Source organism: Lycorma delicatula, chromosome 1, assembly GCF_047948215.1.
Source record: "Lycorma delicatula isolate Av1 chromosome 1, ASM4794821v1, whole genome shotgun sequence".
NCBI classification, from domain to species: domain Eukaryota; kingdom Metazoa; phylum Arthropoda; class Insecta; order Hemiptera; family Fulgoridae; genus Lycorma; species Lycorma delicatula.
In genome coordinates this window covers 210,780,655-210,801,581 of record NC_134455.1, presented here as the reverse complement: position 1 = coordinate 210,801,581, position 20,927 = coordinate 210,780,655, and the positions used below count along the sequence as shown (strand labels likewise).

General features: G+C 31.9%; 1 protein-coding gene across 1 annotated transcript in view; it reads right to left on the bottom strand.

The window, feature by feature from the left end:
- Positions 1-563: 563 nt before the first annotated feature.
- MRG15 (mortality factor 4-like) overlaps positions 564-20,927 on the bottom strand; it is a 73,509-nt gene continuing 53,145 nt past the window's right edge. The window contains exons 7-10 of the mRNA XM_075371295.1: positions 20,824-20,926; positions 13,003-13,072; positions 9,373-9,457; positions 564-783 (exon numbers count right to left, since the gene is read on the bottom strand). Coding sequence (XP_075227410.1) covers positions 696-783; positions 9,373-9,457; positions 13,003-13,072; positions 20,824-20,926 — 346 coding nt within the window. The 3' untranslated portion in view covers positions 564-695. The remainder of the gene's footprint in view (positions 784-9,372; positions 9,458-13,002; positions 13,073-20,823; position 20,927) is intronic.

Here is a 20,927-nt window from a genome sequence, read left to right as displayed (position 1 = left end):
AGGAATAATATGAATCTTAAAACATTAATTTCAGTAAAATATATATATATTTATATATTGCAAGTTATATAATTAAAATTTATATTAAGTTTATTTTCAAACAAATTCCATAAGACTAACACAATATAACTATTTTATCTGGAGTGAAAAAAATATTATTTAGCAGAAAAGATCTGTCAGCATTAACTTAACTTTCAGTTAAATATTATGTACATTTCAATTTATTAAAAAAATACACAAATGAAATTTCAATGAGCATAAATAGTACAGAAATATATATTGTACTTCCCACTAGTCAATAACTGTTGTACATATTATCAATCTGTACTGTGTGCTTTTGTGATTTCCCACTCTGATAACTATTTGGATTTGGACTAAAGCTACTGACCTGGAATACTGTTAACTCTAACCCTAACAGTAGTTTGCGAAGTAATAGCTTTTTGATAAAAAATAGAAAAAAATCTAAAAAATTATTCCATTTCTTGATTTAATGGATGATGAAAGTATAAAAATACAAGGAAGTCAAAACAAAATCTATAATAAATAAATGAGAGTAGAAAAAATATAATCGTACAACCTGTTTTCAACATAAAAACATACATTAACTATAATCTTAACACAGACATGATTAAAAAATATAAATGTTAATTCATGATATATTCTATTTATACATATTTATAATATACATTACAATATTAGTTAACTGCTTTACGCTGATAATCTGTAGACGATACTGTATAACTCTGAAGATCAAAATAAATTGAAGCATTTTTATGCAGAAACCTGAAAAAATTTAAACAAAATTTTATCTAAAGAGATTTTACAATCATAAAAATTTAAGACTCACAAAATCATAACTTACGATGATAATACAAGTTCTAAAACTACTTGCAGCAACGATCATATTATTCCCATATCTGCTCAGTAGGTCTGATAACTGGTGTCAAATTATGTACAAAGTATTCTATCATCAGTACATATAATTTTGTACATCTTTGAATTAAAACTTAAATTCAAACATCATGCTATGATCAAATTTTATGCAACCTCAGTAAATCAGCTACTGAGACTTTAGAAATGGTATCACACAAAGTCTGATCAAAAAGTAACAAGAATTTTTCAATTGCACACACTGTATCTTGGCAATTAAGTTTATTTATTTTCTATAGATTGGTAGTACTGTCAGTGTTGTAGGTATTTATTTTCAGCCATCTGCAATCCTTAGTTTGAGTTTGGTGAGTGGCAAGACAAACTTTACTGTGTTCAATATTTTTTGTGTGGTGAAATGTCGGCTCTGAGGATTTGTCTGAAATTTTATGTTAAAAATAGAATTAAGGGGAGTGAAGCGTTTAAAATGTTAAAAAATGCCTTTGGTATTGATGCTATGTCACAACCATAAGTTTGGGGGGGTTCAAACACTTTCAGCAAGACCAAAAAGACGTAAAAGATGATGCAAGGTCTGTCTGGGTGTCCAAGCACATCAATCGTTCATGAAAATTTTGAAAACGTTAATGAGACTGTTCTTGCTAATCACAAAATCACCACTAAAGTTGCAAAAGAAATATGAATCTTATGGATTTAATGCAAAGTGATTTTTACTGATGATTTGAACATGAAACTGGTAGCAGCCAAACTTGTTCAGAAACTGCTAAATTTACAATAAAAACAGCTTTGTATAACTATCACTGGACAAATACTTAGTGATGTCGCCAATTACCAGGTTTGTTCAAACACATCATAACTGGTTAGGAAATATGGCTACGATGTTGAGATGAAGGCTCAATTGTCCTAATAGAAGTTTTTTGAGGAGCTAAGACCAAAAACAGTACATCAAATCTGGTCAAATGTGAAGGGATTTCTAACTGTTTTCTTCAACTACAATGTAATTGTGCATCACAAATTCCTACTGCAAGGAGTTTACAATCAACATGAATACTACCTAGAAATACCCAAGGATTATGTAATTTGCACAAGGCAATCCAGAAAAAAAAAATCCGAGCTATGGAGACAACTAGTAAATTTTGCATCATAATGCACTGGCACACAACGCCTTACTTATCGAACTGTTCTTGGCGAAACATAACACCGATTCAATGCCGCACCACCCTATTCATCAGACATAGTTCCTGTGACTTTTTCTTTCCCCAAACTTAAAAGGACAACATTTTTCAACAATAGATGAGATAAAGTGAAAATGCAAGCCAAGCTCAAGGCGATATCCAAAGAGGCATTTCACCAGTGTTCTTCAAACTGGAAATTACATTGGCATAAGTGTATAACACAAGGGGTTACTTTGAAGGGGATAGGATACTCATTAAAGATTGAATAAATACTTTTGAAGAAATTAAAAATCCTCTTTTGATCAAAATGTATCTTTTAAAGAACATGTTTTAGGGACACATAGGTTTTTGAGAGAGGAATGGACACATTGATTGTTTCAGTGCGTTTTTTTTTTTTTAATACATTATGTTATTATAATGGAGATCAAATTAGTATCAGGAATTGTAAAAACTAATCACAGGTCATTTTCATAAATGATATTTAATCACTGTAAATCACATTCTACAGCTTTACAACACTAAACACTATAAATGGTTAAAAAATTTAAGTTGAAATAAAAGTTTAACCGTTGAAAGACAAAGTACAGTGATTGGATTATTGTGCGTTTGTAAAATTAAACTTGTTTATATAAAAAGACAGAGGTACACTAATTTATGATCACCATCTAGTATTTGTCATCTTGTAAATTCTACTAGCATGAGCTTTATTATCACATAAAGAGTTATAAGAGTATGATTAAAGTATCTGAACAGATACCACACAATTTCATTAACTGGAGTAAACTACATTCTACAGTTTATATACAATGTGATCCATCATATGTTGATTTTATACATTTATTTTTTAAAATTTTTAATTCAATGGAACCAGATCTCAAACAAGACTGAATAACTTTCTAAGAACGAAGGAACTGACCTCTACCTACCTGAAAGGTAAATATGAGATCGACACACAATGAATCATAAAATACAACACAAAAACATTAACAAAACATAACAAAAAATAATGTAACAACCAATGAAAAAAATCTATAACCAAACAGAAACAAAATAACAATAAAACCAAACATAAACCCAATGAAGGAAAGTCCAAGAGAACATCACATCCCTTCAGCGATCACCCATTTGGCCTGGCTTTTCCAATTAATACAGAGATCAAGTATCGACCCGATAATATCAAGCTGACAGAAGGTCTCTGTGCGCATTAAATCATACTCAGCACATTCATATATAACATGATAAGCATTGTCGAACAATCCACATTGTGGACACATATCAGAGTTCAAAAGGTTGAATTTCTATAGTCTGTCCTGAAAAATGCCATGCCCTGAAAGAAATAGCATCACATACTTGTTCGGGTGTACCCAATAGGCGTCCTGCAAATCTACATTAGGGAAAAGATCATGCATATAACACCCACATTCTGTCTCATCCCATCTGGCCTACCAAAAGGCAACACCATGCTGTTCTCTCCTTTATATTCTCCAAAGTCAATTCACCTGACTTCTTAGCAATCCAACGCTGTTGCCTCTCAGACGCATTTAAGTCTGTCAGTTTCATGCCTGTGATCACCAACACTGCCTCCCACGAAATTGTATGGTAACCACCTGTTACCATTAGCAATACAAGGCAAGCCCGTAACAAAATATCCAGATAGTTTTTAAATTTTAGCCTATCCTTCAAACAGGTGCCGCACAATAGTTGCCTCACAGACACCCATATACAAGATACTCAGTCTTAAAATTGACCCCTATCAGGACTGACCACACATTGAATTTCGAAAATGGCATTACAGGCCTTTCCCCGTGATGTATTGAAGGTGTTTCTTAAACTGCAATTTCTCATCAAGAAACAACCTAAAGCACTTTTGAAATTGAACATATATAATACATTGGCCTGACAGCGATACACGGACTTGCCACCTCACAGCCAAACGGCCTTGAGCATCATCATGATCTTACCCCTTAGCTCAAGTACCCTGCATGCTTGAGTGGAATGGAATTCAAACCCCTCCTCCATTAACCTCCTTTGATCAGCAGGAGCCCATCGTCAGCATAAGCCATGATGTGACACCCGCTGAACAACCTCTGCTGCAGAAGTGAATCAAACTCCACCACCCACAATAACGGACCCAACACACTGCCCTTTGGAAACCCTTGGTCAGTGCCTTTCACACTTCATGGCTGCCTCGTGGAGCAGCACATCCTGATGACTGAAATAACTTTGCATAACCTGCAACTCACTCATAGTACAATCTTTCTTCTGTAATTGGTATATTGCAGAAGGCCACCACAGGTTATTAAATGGCCCTAAAATGTCCAGGAAAATTCCCAGGACAAGAGCTGGAGTGCGGCCTGATGATTCCTCCTCATCAGGAGATGATGAGCCAAGAGTTGGGGTACTGGGTATCTCTATCCTGGTTAAGGATTTTGTTCAAGAGACAGGGTGTGAGGGGAATTCACTAACCTAATCAATAAATCAGATGGTAATGTAAACAAAGGAAAGACCAATCAGATAGCTTGATGCTATCTGATAGCTTTTATAGATAGCTTGATGCACTCAAGCATAGATATATAGATAGGAGACTGCACTCCTGTGAAACTGAGCAACCTCACGCATCACCTGCTGATGGTATGCGGTCTCACCTACTTCAGTATCATCAGGCAGTAAATTGCCAAGTACTCTGTGCAAAATGTCAGACATGTCTAAAATTACACAGATCTGAGTCAAGAGTGGACGGAAGAATGTCCTTTCATTGTTTGTGTCCCAAGACCCTATACACAACCCCTCAGGGATCCTTGTTTCCCTGTTCATGCATAAAGGAATGCCAGGAATCCCTCTTCACTGTCCAAACTTTGTGAAAATATCAACGACTAAGATGTTCTATATTTACCAATAAGAACCGCCCAACATTTTGGATCATTCTCATGCTGAGATACTCTTCGTGAACGACAGAGAGCCTGTTTCATAACAGTCAATTTCCTGCTCCATCATGGAGTGAGCCTCTCTTAACTGTAATTACGAGGAACTGAACATTCGGTGGCATCAATGAAAGCCACTGACAAACCTTCTGCCAGGTCTTCCAAGTCCAGACTCAGATCCAAAACACGAAGTCTAGCTGAAAGAAAATCAACAAATTTTTTCCAGTCCGCATGCCTGTGCAGGAAACAACCCTACTGAACTGGAATGTTACATCAGTAGCATTCATTCAAACCACCAACAATCTCACATACAATCAATCGATGATCGCTTGAGCTATCGTCAACCACCTTCCAGTTACAAACACTGGCAGGAATAAAGCTACCAATGGTAACATCGATGTTCATTCCACCAAAAAGCTGATGCCTGTCTACATTACCTGCATAGGTGGGCCACTCACAGGTACATTATATATCTGCAAATCATATTGGGCTAAAAAGCCCTCAATTAATCAGCCTTGAAGGCCGCCTCAATCATATGAGAGTCATTAACTTCTCCTCAGATAGACATCGATATATATCATACACAATGACCTTAGGATGCCTCTTCCTTTTAGGGACGACTTTCATGTCGGTTTTACTGACCTTGAAAATCAGAAATAACTTTAACTGTCTGTTTGTTGTCAGTGGTGACAACTAGCCTCTTCTTCGTCACACGTATATTTTGAATTCTCAGACTCGACCTCTTCTGTCGAAGGACTACCTGAAATTTATCCTTCATTTTCTTATTAGAATTTGCAGATACTCCCCTTTCTTTAAATTAACGAAAACAACCCTCAGGCTGCTTTCGAGACAGACTGGCCTCCCATTTCTCCTTCAATACTTAAGAATAAGGATTACGTTGAGGCACCACAATTGGAACAGAAACCTTTTCCTTTACAATCACCTCACGCACCTCTGGAGGCCTCTCAACCAATTTATACCCTTCCACGATAGAAGAAATAATTGATCTGAATGCTCTCATTTTGGTGGTAACCTTTTCACATACCTTAGCTAAACTGCTCCTGGGACTATCTATGAACTGCATAAGCGTTTCATATTGCTCATTAAATTCCCTCACTAGTGGAGCAGAATTCTCCTCATGCCCTGTCACTTGAACAAAATTCTTAACCCAGGTAGAGATACTAGATACCTCAACCCTTGGCTCATCATCTCCTGATAAGGAGGAATCATAAAGCCACACTTCAGCTACTACTTCACCGTGAGCGCATTTTGCCCACCTGGACTTAATCTTTTTACCTACTTTATCACACATACTCAATATTAATTGAATAAAAACAAATAAAAACTATTAAATTAATTTAAAGTTGTTCACTGCCAACAACAAGTCCAATAAATTAGATGGTAATGTAAACAAAGGAAAGACCAATCAGATCAATGCAAGATGGCTGCTGCCAAAGACAACGACCAATCACATAGAACCAATATGGCCGTTGCCAATGTAAAAAAAATCACAACTGATTAATTAACAAATTTATTGGAATTACATTAAATTAAAAAAACACCTACAAATAACTAAAATTTATCACAGAATACACCAAAACAAAAAGAAAAGCCACCCAGAAGGGTGACCTAATTAAATATTTAGACTATCCAAGAAACAAAAATTTGAAACAACCAATTACACAGAAAATAATATCCCAAACAAACAATTACACCCTTACTAACACGCAAAGAACAAAATTCACAAGTAATACTGAAACCGCAAAAATAAATATATTCGTTCGGAGTCGACTAAAAACACGATCTTCTAATATGGTGTTGTGTGTCGAACTCTATTCAGTTTACAGCATCAACAGGAGATAGCAGTAACTACATTTTCAGGAATCTTTATTGGGTGCTCCTAGCAGTGGGTTGAGTTGCTGTTGTTGTTGCCAGTGGTCTGATGTAAGCAGCAATTGTGTTTTTATAAGTACAATTGCACAATTTAAACTTAATTTAGATAGTAAATTTTTCATTAATCATTCAAAACATACATCAAAATTTGTCTTAAATATTGGGATCTTATTCAGCATATTTAAATATCAAATATATAAAAAGTAGTTCAGATATATTCAACCGTTCATTCGATTGCGATGAAACTTTGCTAAGTTGTTGTGCGCATGCCAGCGAAGGTTTCTGAATTAGTTTGGACCCGCTAGGTGGCGCTGTGGTCAAGATATTTTGAAAAATTGTATTTATGGTCCGATTTGGCTCATATTCAGAATATGTGTTACTTATATGGAAAGAAATACCTCTACAAAAAATGGACCCACTAGATGGTACTGGGGTTGAGATATTTGGAGAAAATTGCATTTATGGTCGGATTTGGGTCATATTTAGAATATATATTAGTTAAATGAAAAGAAATACTTTTGCAAAAAATATACCGACTAGGTGGCGCCAGTGTCGAGATATTTACGAAACAAAGAAAGAAATATACAGACTTTCTTCTTCTATATATATATAAGGCAATGTTTGTATATGTGTCCGCTATAGACTAAAAAAAACTGCTGGATAAATTTACATGCCAAAAAAAGGAAAAATCGGAAAAGGGAAATAGGGGAAAAGTGAAGGAGGAAAGGGGGAAAGGGGAAATATGGGAAAAGTGAAGATGGTAAAGGAGGAAAGGGAAATAGGGACAAAGGGGAAAAGGGAAATAGGGACAAGGGGAAAAAGAGATAAAGTGAAAGGTTATATTTTGTGATATTCTGTAATGTTCATTTTTTTAATGTTTTATCAAATTTTCAATTATGTTCATTTAATATATATATATATATATATATATATATATATATATATATATATATACACTCAAAGCTAGCAATAGCGAAGCATTGCCGGGCCTGCTAGTAGATAATATAACAATTTAATTTAAAAATATTCTCTAACACTAAACTAGTAGCTACTTACTCATTTGTCTGCTCTAAAACGATTAATTAACTGACGGCATCAAAAAAATTAAGTGATTGTAAATAATTTTCAACTCTTATCAACAAAGGTTAAAATTCGACATTTTACTTCTTATACAAGGTCTGTTCAGAAAATAACTGTATAATTTTAATTACGCACCAACAGAGATGTATGCACTATTGTGCTTGGCAGTACTGTGTTCTACATAATCTCCTCTCTAACCACATGTTCTTGGATTGTTGATATCTCATTTAATTTTTGTGTTACTGTTATTTGAGTGCAACTTGTTTAAGTGTTAGTAGTGATTTTTGTAATGTGTTTTTCAGGAGTAACAATACAACGTAAACTTTTGCATGAATTTGGGGAAAACTTTCACAGAAACATTTCAACTTTTGAAAGAAGCTTACAGAGATGATGGTCTGGGTCATATGAAATGTTACAAATGGTTTTCATGACTTAAAAGTGCTCATCAGTCAATTGAAGATGACCTTGACCAGGAAGGCCTTGGACTTATACTGATGAAACCCACATTCAGAAAATCAATGATCTAGTGCATGCAAATCACCGATTGGCTGTCAGAGAACCTGCAGAAGAGGTTAGCAATTGGAGAATGCCATGACATTTTTACTGAAAAATTGAACATGCATCAACTTGCAGCAATGTTTGTTCCTCATTTGAAGACTGAACAGCAGGAAGAATATAGAGTGGACGTTTGTTGGTAACTTCTTGAACAAGCCAAAGATGATGAAACATTCATGCAAAAGATCATAACAGGAGATGAAATCAGGGTTTACGGCCATGACATTGAGATAAAAGCTCAATCATCACAATGGATTAACAAAGGATCTTCATGCCCCAAGAAAGCACATCAGTCTCAATCCAATGTCCAAGTGATTGTGTATTTTGAATTCTTGCCTCAAGGTGAATTGTGTGTACTGTCAAGGCATTTTACATCGATTACGTTCAAAAATCCGCAAAAAGAGACCAGAGTTGTCACAAGACAACTTATGGTTTCTTCACCACAATGCGCCCAAATACTCAGCTTTGTGTCAAAAATCAGATGACTGTCTTCAGTCAGCCTCTCTGCTCACCAGACCTGGCTCCTTGCAATTTTTTCTAATTTCCAAAATTAAAATTGGTGATGAAATGACACTGTTTTGAGACTATTGATGATATGAAGCTACCAAGGACTGTTTCGTGAAGTGGAAACACCTCTGGGAAGTGTGAATAAGGAGGGAGGTACTTTGAGGAGACAAGGACAAATAATCTGTAAAATTAATAATAAAGATTAAAAAAATAAAGTTCGGTTATTTTCTGAACAGACCTCGTAAGTTACTAAGTCTAAAAGACATACAAACTTTTAAAAAATACAACACATTTTTGTTTTCTTATTTGATCAAGTTTTGTTTGTTAAAATGTTATTTATAAAACCTAAAGCTTACCTTAAAAAATCATGTATGTTCATTAATAGTAGTTGAATACTCTTTTCATCTAAAGGTGTATAAGCTAATACTCCCCCTAATTTAACTGAAAGATTATAAGAAACATATCATTTAGTGATTTACATATGGTTAAACATACCACTGTATCAAATAATGTTAAAACATCTTATGATACAATGATGATGATGATGATGATTATGATGATGATGGATGACAAGGATGATGATAATAATAAAAATAATCTGAATTTTCCTTTGGTGTGTGGAAGTGCACATGATTTTTCTAATTTCATTTTATGTAATAACTAAATTAGTATAGTAATAATTAACAAAAAAGAAAAAAGTAAAAAATAGCAAAATAGTAACTTAAAATTAATTTTTTAATAATTTATAAATATTGTACAATTTTTAGTTATCAATAAAACATTTGCAAAATATGAAAAATTCCCATTTAACAAAATATGCAATTGAAATAAGTCCACCTTTAAAATAAATCTAATTTAATGACAAAGCGGTTGATTGCAAACTATTATCTGTGCAATAATTGGATATATATCATTCAAAATCTTCCAGGTTCCAATTTTTAATTAAAAAGTTATGTTATCAGTACTACTAGGCATTATGTTAACGAAAAGAATGGAATCCATGGGAAAGTGCACAAACATTAAAAATATTATACTGCAAAAATAAATCAGATTTTTTATGTACCATGTGAAACAAACAAGAATGTATTTAGAGTTGTTCAAAGATTTTAACAAACAGAAAAAATTAAACCGAGATTAGTATAATAAATAAAAAAGAGAAAAAAGAAAATTTAAAACCAAGAAAGGGAATGTGTATAAACCTAAAAACACACAAAAATGCAACAAAAATATGAATCTAAAACGCATACATATATACATACATACTCAGGAAAAACATATTAAGTACATTAAAACATATAAGTAAATTACATCTAACTCTGATAGATGCCTTATGTTCTTTCGAAAAGTAATCAATGATTCTCTTTCTCTCTTCTATATACATACATGTCTGTAAATAAAGTAATGAGACTAGATTTTTTTTGGCAGCCAAAGTAGCAACACTGTAAAGTTATTAATAAACATATAGTTATGTAAACAGCTGATTTATATTAGGTATTAATATTTTTAGTCCATTGTTGCCATGCGAGATGTAAACAAACTTTTTATGAAACAAGTTTTAACACAAAAATGAGTGATACTAATTATGAGCAATATTGTGCAATCAAGTTTTGTGTTAAACTCTGTAAGAATGCTACTGAAACTTTTTCAAAATTGTAAAGGGTGTATGGACTTGATGCTCTGTCATGAGCCCAAGTTTTTAGGTGGTTTAAAGCATTGACAAACGGTTGTGAATTAGTTGTGCTCTGGAAGACTGTTAACATCAAAATGTGATGACAATTTTGAATGAATCTTGATACGATATGAGACTTGATACGATATGACCAGTGACTAACTGACCGAATGATTGCAGAACAATTGAATTTGAACCATACCACAGTCCATCAAATTTTTACAAATGAATTGAACATGAAAAAAGTTTGTGCAAAATTGGTCTCAAAAAACCTCACTGTTTAACAGAAAAACAATAGGTGGAAGTGTGCCGTAATCTTCTAGGGTGAATTGAAACTGATCCTGATTTTCTAAAAAAATACTGTAACTGATGATCAATCTTCGATATTTGAATACGACCCAGAAACAAAACGCCAGAGCAAGGAGTGGCACACTTGAAACTCACAATGTCCCAAAAAAGCAAAAATGAGCAAATCAAAACTGTGCTAAATTGTTTCTTCAGTAGTAATGGTATTATCCATAAGGAGTTTTTGCCTGCACGACAAACTTTAAGTCAATATGTTTACAGAGAAATTCTTGAAAGACTGCGGAAAAGAGTTGCCCACGTGAGACCAGCCATCAAAGACAACTGGATGCTACATCATGACAATGCACCTTGTCACACTGCACTCTCAATTAATAAGTTTTTGGTAAAGAAAAACATTCCTGTAGTTCCTCAACCACCTTATTCACATGACTTGAGTCTCTGCGACTTTTTCGTTCCCAACTATAAACACCTCAATGAACACAATTTTGGAACACTAGAAAACATAAAAAAAAGTAACCGACTATCTGAAGGATAATCCGGTTTCTGAGTTCCAACATTGCTATGAAAAGTGGGAAAACCGTCTGATGCATTGTGTGGCTTCCCAAGGGAACTATTTTGAGGTTTCCATATATAACTGGATTGTAAATAAAAAGTTTTTCTGAAGCACTCATTTCTTTATTTACAGACCTTGTGTGTGTGTGTATGTCTGTATATATATATATATAATTCAGACAAAAACTAACAGGTACAAACAATTAAAATACTCATTAATTTCAGGTATATCATTACGGCCATCCTAGCCATCATGTAAAAGTTAGTAGACAAATTCAGGTATATTAGTAGAAAGTCAGGTATATTAGGAGTATTCATCCCAAATATTCCTGGCTATTTCCTACACATGTGAATAGCCACATTGAAATTTTTTAATTTAATATTATAAAAACAACTAATTTAAAAAAAAAAAAATACTCAATTTCTTCACTAAATCTTATAAAACTTATCAGCAAAAGGGAATACTATCAACGATATTCACTGTAATCATAAGATTTTATGGCTAAGATCTCCAACAGATAACCATTTCCAGGAATGGCAATGGGAGATAGTACAAACTTAAAACTCCAATTGTAGAGGAATAATTTTAAATCAAATTTAAACTCTATTTTATTAATAACTGCATACTGGGGTGCAATGCCTTTCAAAGATTTTCAAGTTATATCTTGCTACATATCATTAAATAAGACAATTCAAAAAGAGAATCTATGTAGTCCTGTAATTGTCCAAACTTAAAAAATGCTGGATGATAGCAGAATTAAAGCAGTAGCAATATACGTGAGTAAAGATCTGACTGACTGGCAGAGATCTGAACGATATACTGGTAGTAGTCCTCAGCCTGACTGTTATGTTCAGACTGGACAATTGCAATTGTAACTGTCTCTATTCTTAGAGACATGACAAATCAACTAAAGCCTTTGGATGTTAAAACAAATGATTTAAAGATCACATTCAAACACAATATGATAAGTGATTAAATAATACTCTATTTATACCTACTAAAAATGCACTGGTAACAAAGATTGTAGAACAAATTTTGAGAAGATGGAGAGAGATTTTCTGGAAATCATAAAAATTATTTTATAAATGCTGTTTTATCTAATATGAAATATGGTTATGAAGATAATATGCTTTAAAATGATTAATGATAAACAGTTGATATCTGACTGGTAGTGACTGACTAAAAATAACCAATGGTAAAATCCAAGTGATTAAGAACAGTTTAGATTTTTTCATATGATAAAATTTATAAAAATAAACATGTAATGGATAAATAATATTGAAATTAAATTGTCTATATTTTTCCATGCTTAAGATTTCAGTAAAGTACACTTTTAATCTTTCATTTTGGATACATCTCCCACCAAGACTCTTTAAAATTCAGGTAGATCTTAAGTTTGATACAGAATATAAAACTTAATTCCTACGTAAATGCCAACCCATAGGCCAAAATACATACCAAACAGTCTTAATAAGTGATGTGCTCCATATATTTTACTCACAGGTGTGTCCACATACTCTGCAACAATCTGTAATCAAAAGAGCAACTAGAAATGTAACTGAACTGAACTTGTATATGTGGGTGGTATATTCATTTTGTGATACATTTTTTCTATGATTAATGCTTCAAGCATTATCTAATACGTTTGTTCTGATATATCTGTAGAAGGTATTGAAGAAAACAACTGGTTCTATTATATACAAGCCTACCCACTGCAGCTGTAAAATAGCTTACAGTACTTCAAACCAGCGTACAAAATAAAACAATAATAGTCTTCACTTAAAAAAGTTGTACTATTTTCTTTTAACAATAGTAGTGCTTTATTGAATCTTCATCTATTAAGGCATGATAGCAAGGTAAAAGATAAACGAGTTATGTACAAATATAAAGAAAATATTGATGTTTATAGCAATGTACACTTAAAGAATAAGAATATTGGTTCAGCCAAAATGATTTTTTATCCATCATATTTTTTAACTTTAGAAACTTTATGAATTATTTTACAAGCGTCTTTCCAGGATTATAAAAAGAAGACAAAATTATCTTTTAGCTCAACTTCTGACACATAAGAAATGTGAAAATAAATAATCTAGCACAAATAAAACAAATTATAATTGCAATAACAATTTTGAATTAAGTTTTTTTACACTATGCAGCATTACTGAAAAAAAGTATTTCCAGAAGGCCTAAAGGTGATTTTTTGTAAACAATCATTCACTTACAGCTCAACAAGGTTTGTGTTAAGTTTTCATCTGAAAGTAACAATTTAATACTTGTCACAGTGAGATATTACAAGTAAAAATATCAGGGAGATAAGTAATCACAAGATGTACTACTGTAACAGGCTTAAAATAGCATTAGCTTTTATGTACAAATTCAATCTATTTTATATTAATATTGCAATCAATCACATTTCATCCAGAGAGATTTTTGTATAAGTTCTTCATTATTTTCTTTCTTGCAAATGAAATTAAGCAAATGGCCAGACTGTCAGTTGGTGTGATGAAATCACACCAATATAAAGATAATGTTATCTTTAAAATGGGCCTAAACAGAAAACCAACAATAAAATCATATGGAGTAAGAATGACTTCCAATTTATTCCATGGTTTGGCAAAATGTTTACCAAAATATTTTTGAAATCCTTTATTACGGCTTCATAGCTGTAATATTTTTTCAGGGTAATTCAGATGTGGCAGAGTAAGGTAAAAATAGAATAGTTCACTTGTTAAAAATAACAATAAATCACAGTGACTGATTATGTTTGGATAAAATTAAGGCTGTTTTATATATTAGGATAAGGGAGACATACTCAAATTTGGTCTCTAGGACAAAAGAAAATCAATCATCCAGTCCATGTTTAGTCAAATGTAATTTTTCAGACAAGAGTCCACCTAGGTTAGGTGATTTAGTTTGCAATAACAGAGAAAATATTTTTACATAATTTTTAGGAGAAATATAAAGAGAGTGAATTTGTAAAATTTAATTATATTCTCTTAAAAGTCAGTTCATTTTTTTTTTTTGAAGAAGCTTTACCATAAAGTGAATTTAAGAGCTATCCTAAGAAATCTTTTTTTACCTTCAGTAACGGCATACAACTTTTGCAAAACATACAGCACTAATTAAATGGTATAGTTATCTAGTGAGCTGTAACCCAATGGAATCAAAACCAGGTATTTGTGAAAAGGTTATCATTCATAACTGCAAGTATTTTATTTAGTAATAAAATAATAATAGTATCTTTTACAAATATTTAAAATATGTCACAATAGATTAAATGATTTTTAACTGTGGTAACCACAAACTCTTTCCAGAGTATAATGAACCTCGATATATTAATACAACAATAAATAATCTTTATTATATAATAATTTGAATGATAATTTAATAACAAAACCCCTTAACATTATGCAGATCTATTTAATCAAATCAATATTAACACTTTTAGGATCCAGCGCAATATTGCCAAAGTTTTTGTGAAAAAGACAGATTGGGCAATCTATTGCCCGCTTTGTTTTTCTAGTTATTTAAGCTGATTTTTGTACGAAATGTGATTATAAACAGTTTGCAATCTGGTAAATTATAAATAATAAAGATGAAATCAATGTAATTAGTTCTTTATTTAGAACATTACATGCTGATGTCAGTCCAGTCACAGTCGGACATGAATGTCATTGTTTACATATAGTCTTGTTTAAGTTATTACTGTATTCTTGTATAACATTTTATGTTTTTTTCTGTGTAGTTATATTACTGATATTCATCATGTTAGTTATTTTATTTTTGTTTTTGAGTGTGTAATACTGTATGTAACAATGGCAAATGAATTTATTAGAAGTAGTGAAATAGATTGTCAACTTGCTCTATCAGACTCTGATAGTAAAGATAGTACTATTTATGATATATTCAGTGATAATAGTGATATTGACCCTAATTATAATCGAATCAATATCAGGACCCTTGTTTTCGTCACAAAATATTAGTATGGTAAGCAATGCAGGTGAAAGTGAAAGTGAGGTTACACAGAATGTTCTGCAATAGGATAGGCCTACTGTTAACAGGCAAGTTCTTAGTGACTCAGATTCTGATAGTTTTTATAATAATGATGATTTTGAAAGTGAGTAGGAAGATATTTGAGAGTCTATCCCACCAATATTTAAATATAATATTGGCTTCCACAAAATTCCTGGTCCAAAACACATTCCTTCAACAGCTAGAACTCCAATAGATTTTTTCAAATTATTTTTCACTGAAACACTACTAAACATATTTGTAAGAGAAACAAACAGGTATGCTAACCAATCCTTTTCTAACATGAATAGGGCTACCAGAATTTCACCTCTCAGCCATCTACAGTATTGGGTATCATTTACAACATATGAAATATTAGTTTTTGTTGTTATCTTTAACATGGGCCTAAACAGAAAACCAACAATAAAATCATATGGATTAAGAATGACTCCCAATTTATTCCATGGTTTGGCAAAATGTTTACCTGGGCTAGATTTGAAAATATCCTTGTGCGTTCTTTCATACGGTTGACAATTCTAAGTTGCCTAAATCAAATGAACATGGTTATGATCCATATCAGAAATTTCAACCTTTGGTAAATTACTGCAATAATATATTTCAATATTACTATGTCAACCAACAAATTTTTATTGATGAAAGCTTAGTAGGTACCAAAAAACAAAAAAAAATGATGCAGTACCTACCAAATAAATGCCATCATCATTGAGAGATCAAGTTTTGGGTTTTATGTGATGCATTTTCAAAATATTGTATGAAATTATTTTGCTATCAAGGTGAAAAGTCAATTATAAACACAAATGACATAAAACAATTTGGTGTAGCCTATACTGTTCTCAAAGAACTATTTTGGCTTGTAATTATTTGAAAAAGGGTTATCATATTTTTATTGATAACTTTTTTACTGTAGTATTCCTCTGATAAATGGCTTTATTCAGAACAAATGTTTCTGACAGGAACTGTCAGGTGAAATAAAAAGGGTCTTCCAGAAGCTATAAAAAAAATTTTAAAGGAGAAAAAGTTTATATATATAAAACCAAACAAAAAAACCGGTAATATAACTTATCATGAGAAAAAATGCAGACTGAATTTGTTATTAATTTCTACAAAAAATAAAATAAAAAAACATACCAGTTACTAATAACTAGTTACAATATAACAGTTACTAATAAGACTTGTAACGAAAGAGAAACCTACTGTCATTGCAGATTATAACACCTACATGGGTGTGATTGATGCACTTGATAAGATGCTCTGTTTGTATCTAGATGAACGACATAGTGAAATACCATAAGAAAGTCAACTTCAATTTTTTCTCTAGAATGCTGTTAAATGAATATATTTTAAACAAATTAACATGTAGACAAAATGTAACTAAGCCTCTTTATAAATACAGTTTATTGTTTCTATTATTCAAGAGGTTGGTGATGCTTGGGTAAAGCAATGGCATGGTGAGGGCAGTGACAGTAATAATGCAGCGTCTTCTCGACAACTGGAAAAACTTCCCAGAAAAAAATACAAAAATTTGCTGGATCTGTTCAAATAAAGGAGGATCAAAAGATGCAAGAAAAAGGAAAAGATCAAGGACAATATGCTCCAAGTGCTAGGAAGGCTGTCATTCTCTTTGTTTCTCAAAGCACAAGTGCAAATAAAACATTTAAAAAACCTAAAAGTATAAATAGTGTAAATAGATGCTTTAAACTTTTATCATCAGTGCCTTGGTGACTAGATATGGAAATGGAAAAATGTTAAGTAGATTTAATTATTGGAAAGTAACATTCTACATTTTGAGGCTTAATTAACAATTCCAAAAAAAAACTAATTTTATGATTTATTCATTATTTTTCATGCAAATGAGTTGAAACTTTATACTTTATTAGAAAAATATATTCTAAAAATAATTATTAGGTTTCCCAAAGTAAAAAAATCTCTTGTTTTGAAAATTATTAGAAAAAAATTGTAATATTAACAAGAAAACATGGTAACTCTTATTATTAAATAGCACATTAAAATACAAAAACATCTGACACCAAGATTATGTCGATAATTTTTTCAAATTAATTTTAGTGTTTTTACAAAAAGCTGGCAAAAAAACACTATTTAACCTCTGTCTTTTTCAGCAAGGAACTGTATTTCTCAACTACTCCAAAAATAAGGTGGTCCCTAAATTGGGCAACATTGTCTGTTCCTAAAAGGATTAATATGAGTATACCATTCTGAATTGACAATAACAATCAAAGAATATCTTACATCAAAACAAATCTTAGTGATAGAAGATAAAACTGGAGTTTTCAAATAATAAAATGACTGCAACAGAATTTTCACAGGTCAGTCAGATAGAAATCTCAAAAGCATTTTAAACATCGTATAACAATACGTAATGAAAAAAGATTCCACTTTTTTAATTGCATTAGATCAAATTACGCCCAGCACTTAATTGTAAATAATCATAATTATTCTAATTTCAAAATTAGTTTTAAACCTTTACATGTGTGTGATAATGTATTACAAAAGCATTATGAGAATGCTATTGAAAACAGTTTGACATTTATAGAAATATCAAATGTCTGTTCATTTTATGATCAGATTATCAGGACTAAATAAAATACAAATAATGGTAAAGATGATCTAGGGTAAGTGGCCTAATATTAAGGTCCGTCCACACCTAAGATAATGTGTGTGCTTTTTTTTAATATTGTACACTTTTTTGCAATTCACTCTTGGTATTGTGATTACATTCAGAGTGAAATTTCTTGTAAATGGAATGTACTAATTACAGTTCTTAAACAAATAATTTTAATATATGTATCAATGTAACATACCATAGAAAGAAAAGAAAGATGGTGAATAAAATATAAATGGTCAGTTTTTAAAATAAATTTATTGATTATAATATACACAATTCATACAGTCATCATTTTTCTATCTAGTTTCCTGAACATTCTACACACTTCTGCCATTATTTGGAAGCTTGAATATTCCTTGTTCATAAAAAACTATGAGGATGAGTAGTCAACCAATTAAGCATGTGCTCTTGGACATCTTCATTGTTTTTGAATTGTTCCTCTTCACGCAAATCTTTCATGGGCGTAAACAAAAAATAGTTATAAGGGAACAAACCTGGCATACCTCATCTTTTGTTTTGATAGGCGGCTTTTGTTGACTGTAGCAGCTGGCAATACTAAGTCACATTCACCATTCATTGATTGTGGAGAAAATCATTGAGTAATAACACCCCTTGGGTAAAAAAAAATCATTGCAAGAACTTTTCCAGCTGACACATGATAGGTTTTGGCCTTCACTGGGCAGTCTTCATCCTTCCTTCACCACTCTTTACTTACCATTTTTGAATCTGGAGAGTAATAATGGATTCATGTCTCATCCCATATGATGATGTTCTTCAAAAAATAATCCCTTGGCCGAAATTGATTCAGAAGTCACTCACAGATCTCCAACCTGACCTGTTTTTCTGTCAACAACCTTGGAAACTATCAAGCACTAATTTTTCTAAAGCCAAGATGACCAGTGATAATAGATTAAGCACTCCCATAGCTGATATCCACCTCTGACATGATTTCTTCAACAGTGAACCAGTGATTACCTTCGATAAGCTCTCGACGGCACGGATGTTGTCAGCGGTAATACTTTACTTCAGGCATCGATCATGACTTTTATTTTGTACACTTTCTCGCCTGCCCTTAAATTGTCTGCCCACATATACACTCGGTTCTGGGACAGAGTAGCGTCCTCAAACTGTATCTTTAAACGAGTTAAAATTTCCAAGGTTTTAATGCCTTCATTAGTTAAAAACTTTATGATTATATGAGGCTCAGATGATAAATTTTGCACATATATGCATAGTATGGGAATGAAAAAGAGGTATTGGAATGAAATAAAAAATGAATAAAAGTACAATACCTTAGCTACAAATGCACTATTTAGTTTTCAATATAATCCTCATTTACACTGATACACTTTTTCCAACATAAGACAAGTTTTTGCATTCAGTCACAGAAATATTCGAGCGGTCTTTCTTGGATCCAGGTGGCCACAGCTTCTTTCACTTGATTATTGGTGGTGTAATGATTACCTTTGAGATCTCTCTTGAGATGATATATTTTTATATTTTATAATTATTTTTAGCATGCCAAGATTGTTACAGAACACTATTAGACATGTATATTGTTAAAATATTTTTCAAGTGCTTTTATTTCATAATGATTTTAAAATATTTAAGATTTTTTGATCTGGAAAAGTTTTCAACTTGCTCAATCTCTCTCTGCTCAATATCAGTGAAAAAAATTCAAATGAACGTTTGATAATAATTTCATGAAATTTGGGATGACATTCATTCTAGAATAGAGTACAATATACAAAAATGAAATACATTCAACCTTGCACTTTTATTCTTCTTATGCAATCAGGTAAAATTACTTCTCTACCAGCTAATTGGGTGAAAACTGAATATATTTAGATTTAATGTAGGAAAAATGTCTATTTGCCCAGTAGTGTCTGTCGCTATGACTCCCTTTTTGTACAGAAACCCATGTTTCTTCACACAACGATTATTACGTAACATATTCAAACAAGATCCTAAGACAGTTTTTAAAGGTTGGCTGAGTTTCATTAAAAATAATTGACTAATACAAGCCTTTCTTTTGGGAGAAATGTAGGGCCAAGTGTAATGAATAAATAAGGAACAAAAGAAAAAAACTACCATACAATTCACTAAGTTTAACTTTTTCATCAAATAAATTATCACAATTAAAGATATTATCTTGTTCTATTGATGAACTTAAAATACATCAGAGTAATATTTAAAAGTATACATATTTACCAGATTTCTGTAAACAGAAGAAATAATTTATAATTGTAATTATAAGTTAGGATACAATGTTTTCCATCATTTTCCATTTCCAAAGAAAAGCAACTCTAATATTTCTGATTTTCTATGTTGAATTAATAAAAAAAAAACAAAAAAAACTGGATTACTACAACAAAGAAAAATTTGAAAGATGTCTAAATTGAAATAATTGTTTAAAGGAGTAAGAAATGAAAGCTCTACTTTTATCATTTGGAATGTTATTTAAGAAAGCATGAGGGAAGCCTATGCAAAATTCATCTTATTACTAATTTATTCCTCTAGACATCACCATCTTGAAACTATATACTTTATATGTGATCACTAGTCACTTACTTCACAATATACAAAAAAAATTCACCTAATTATAGTACTTGAGTAGGCCTCACCTTAGTATATTGTCCTCTTTCAAATTTGTACAATAATTGACTTCCTAACATAACATTAAAATACTCTTTAATACCATTTGTAACTTCAATTACTGCACTTTCTC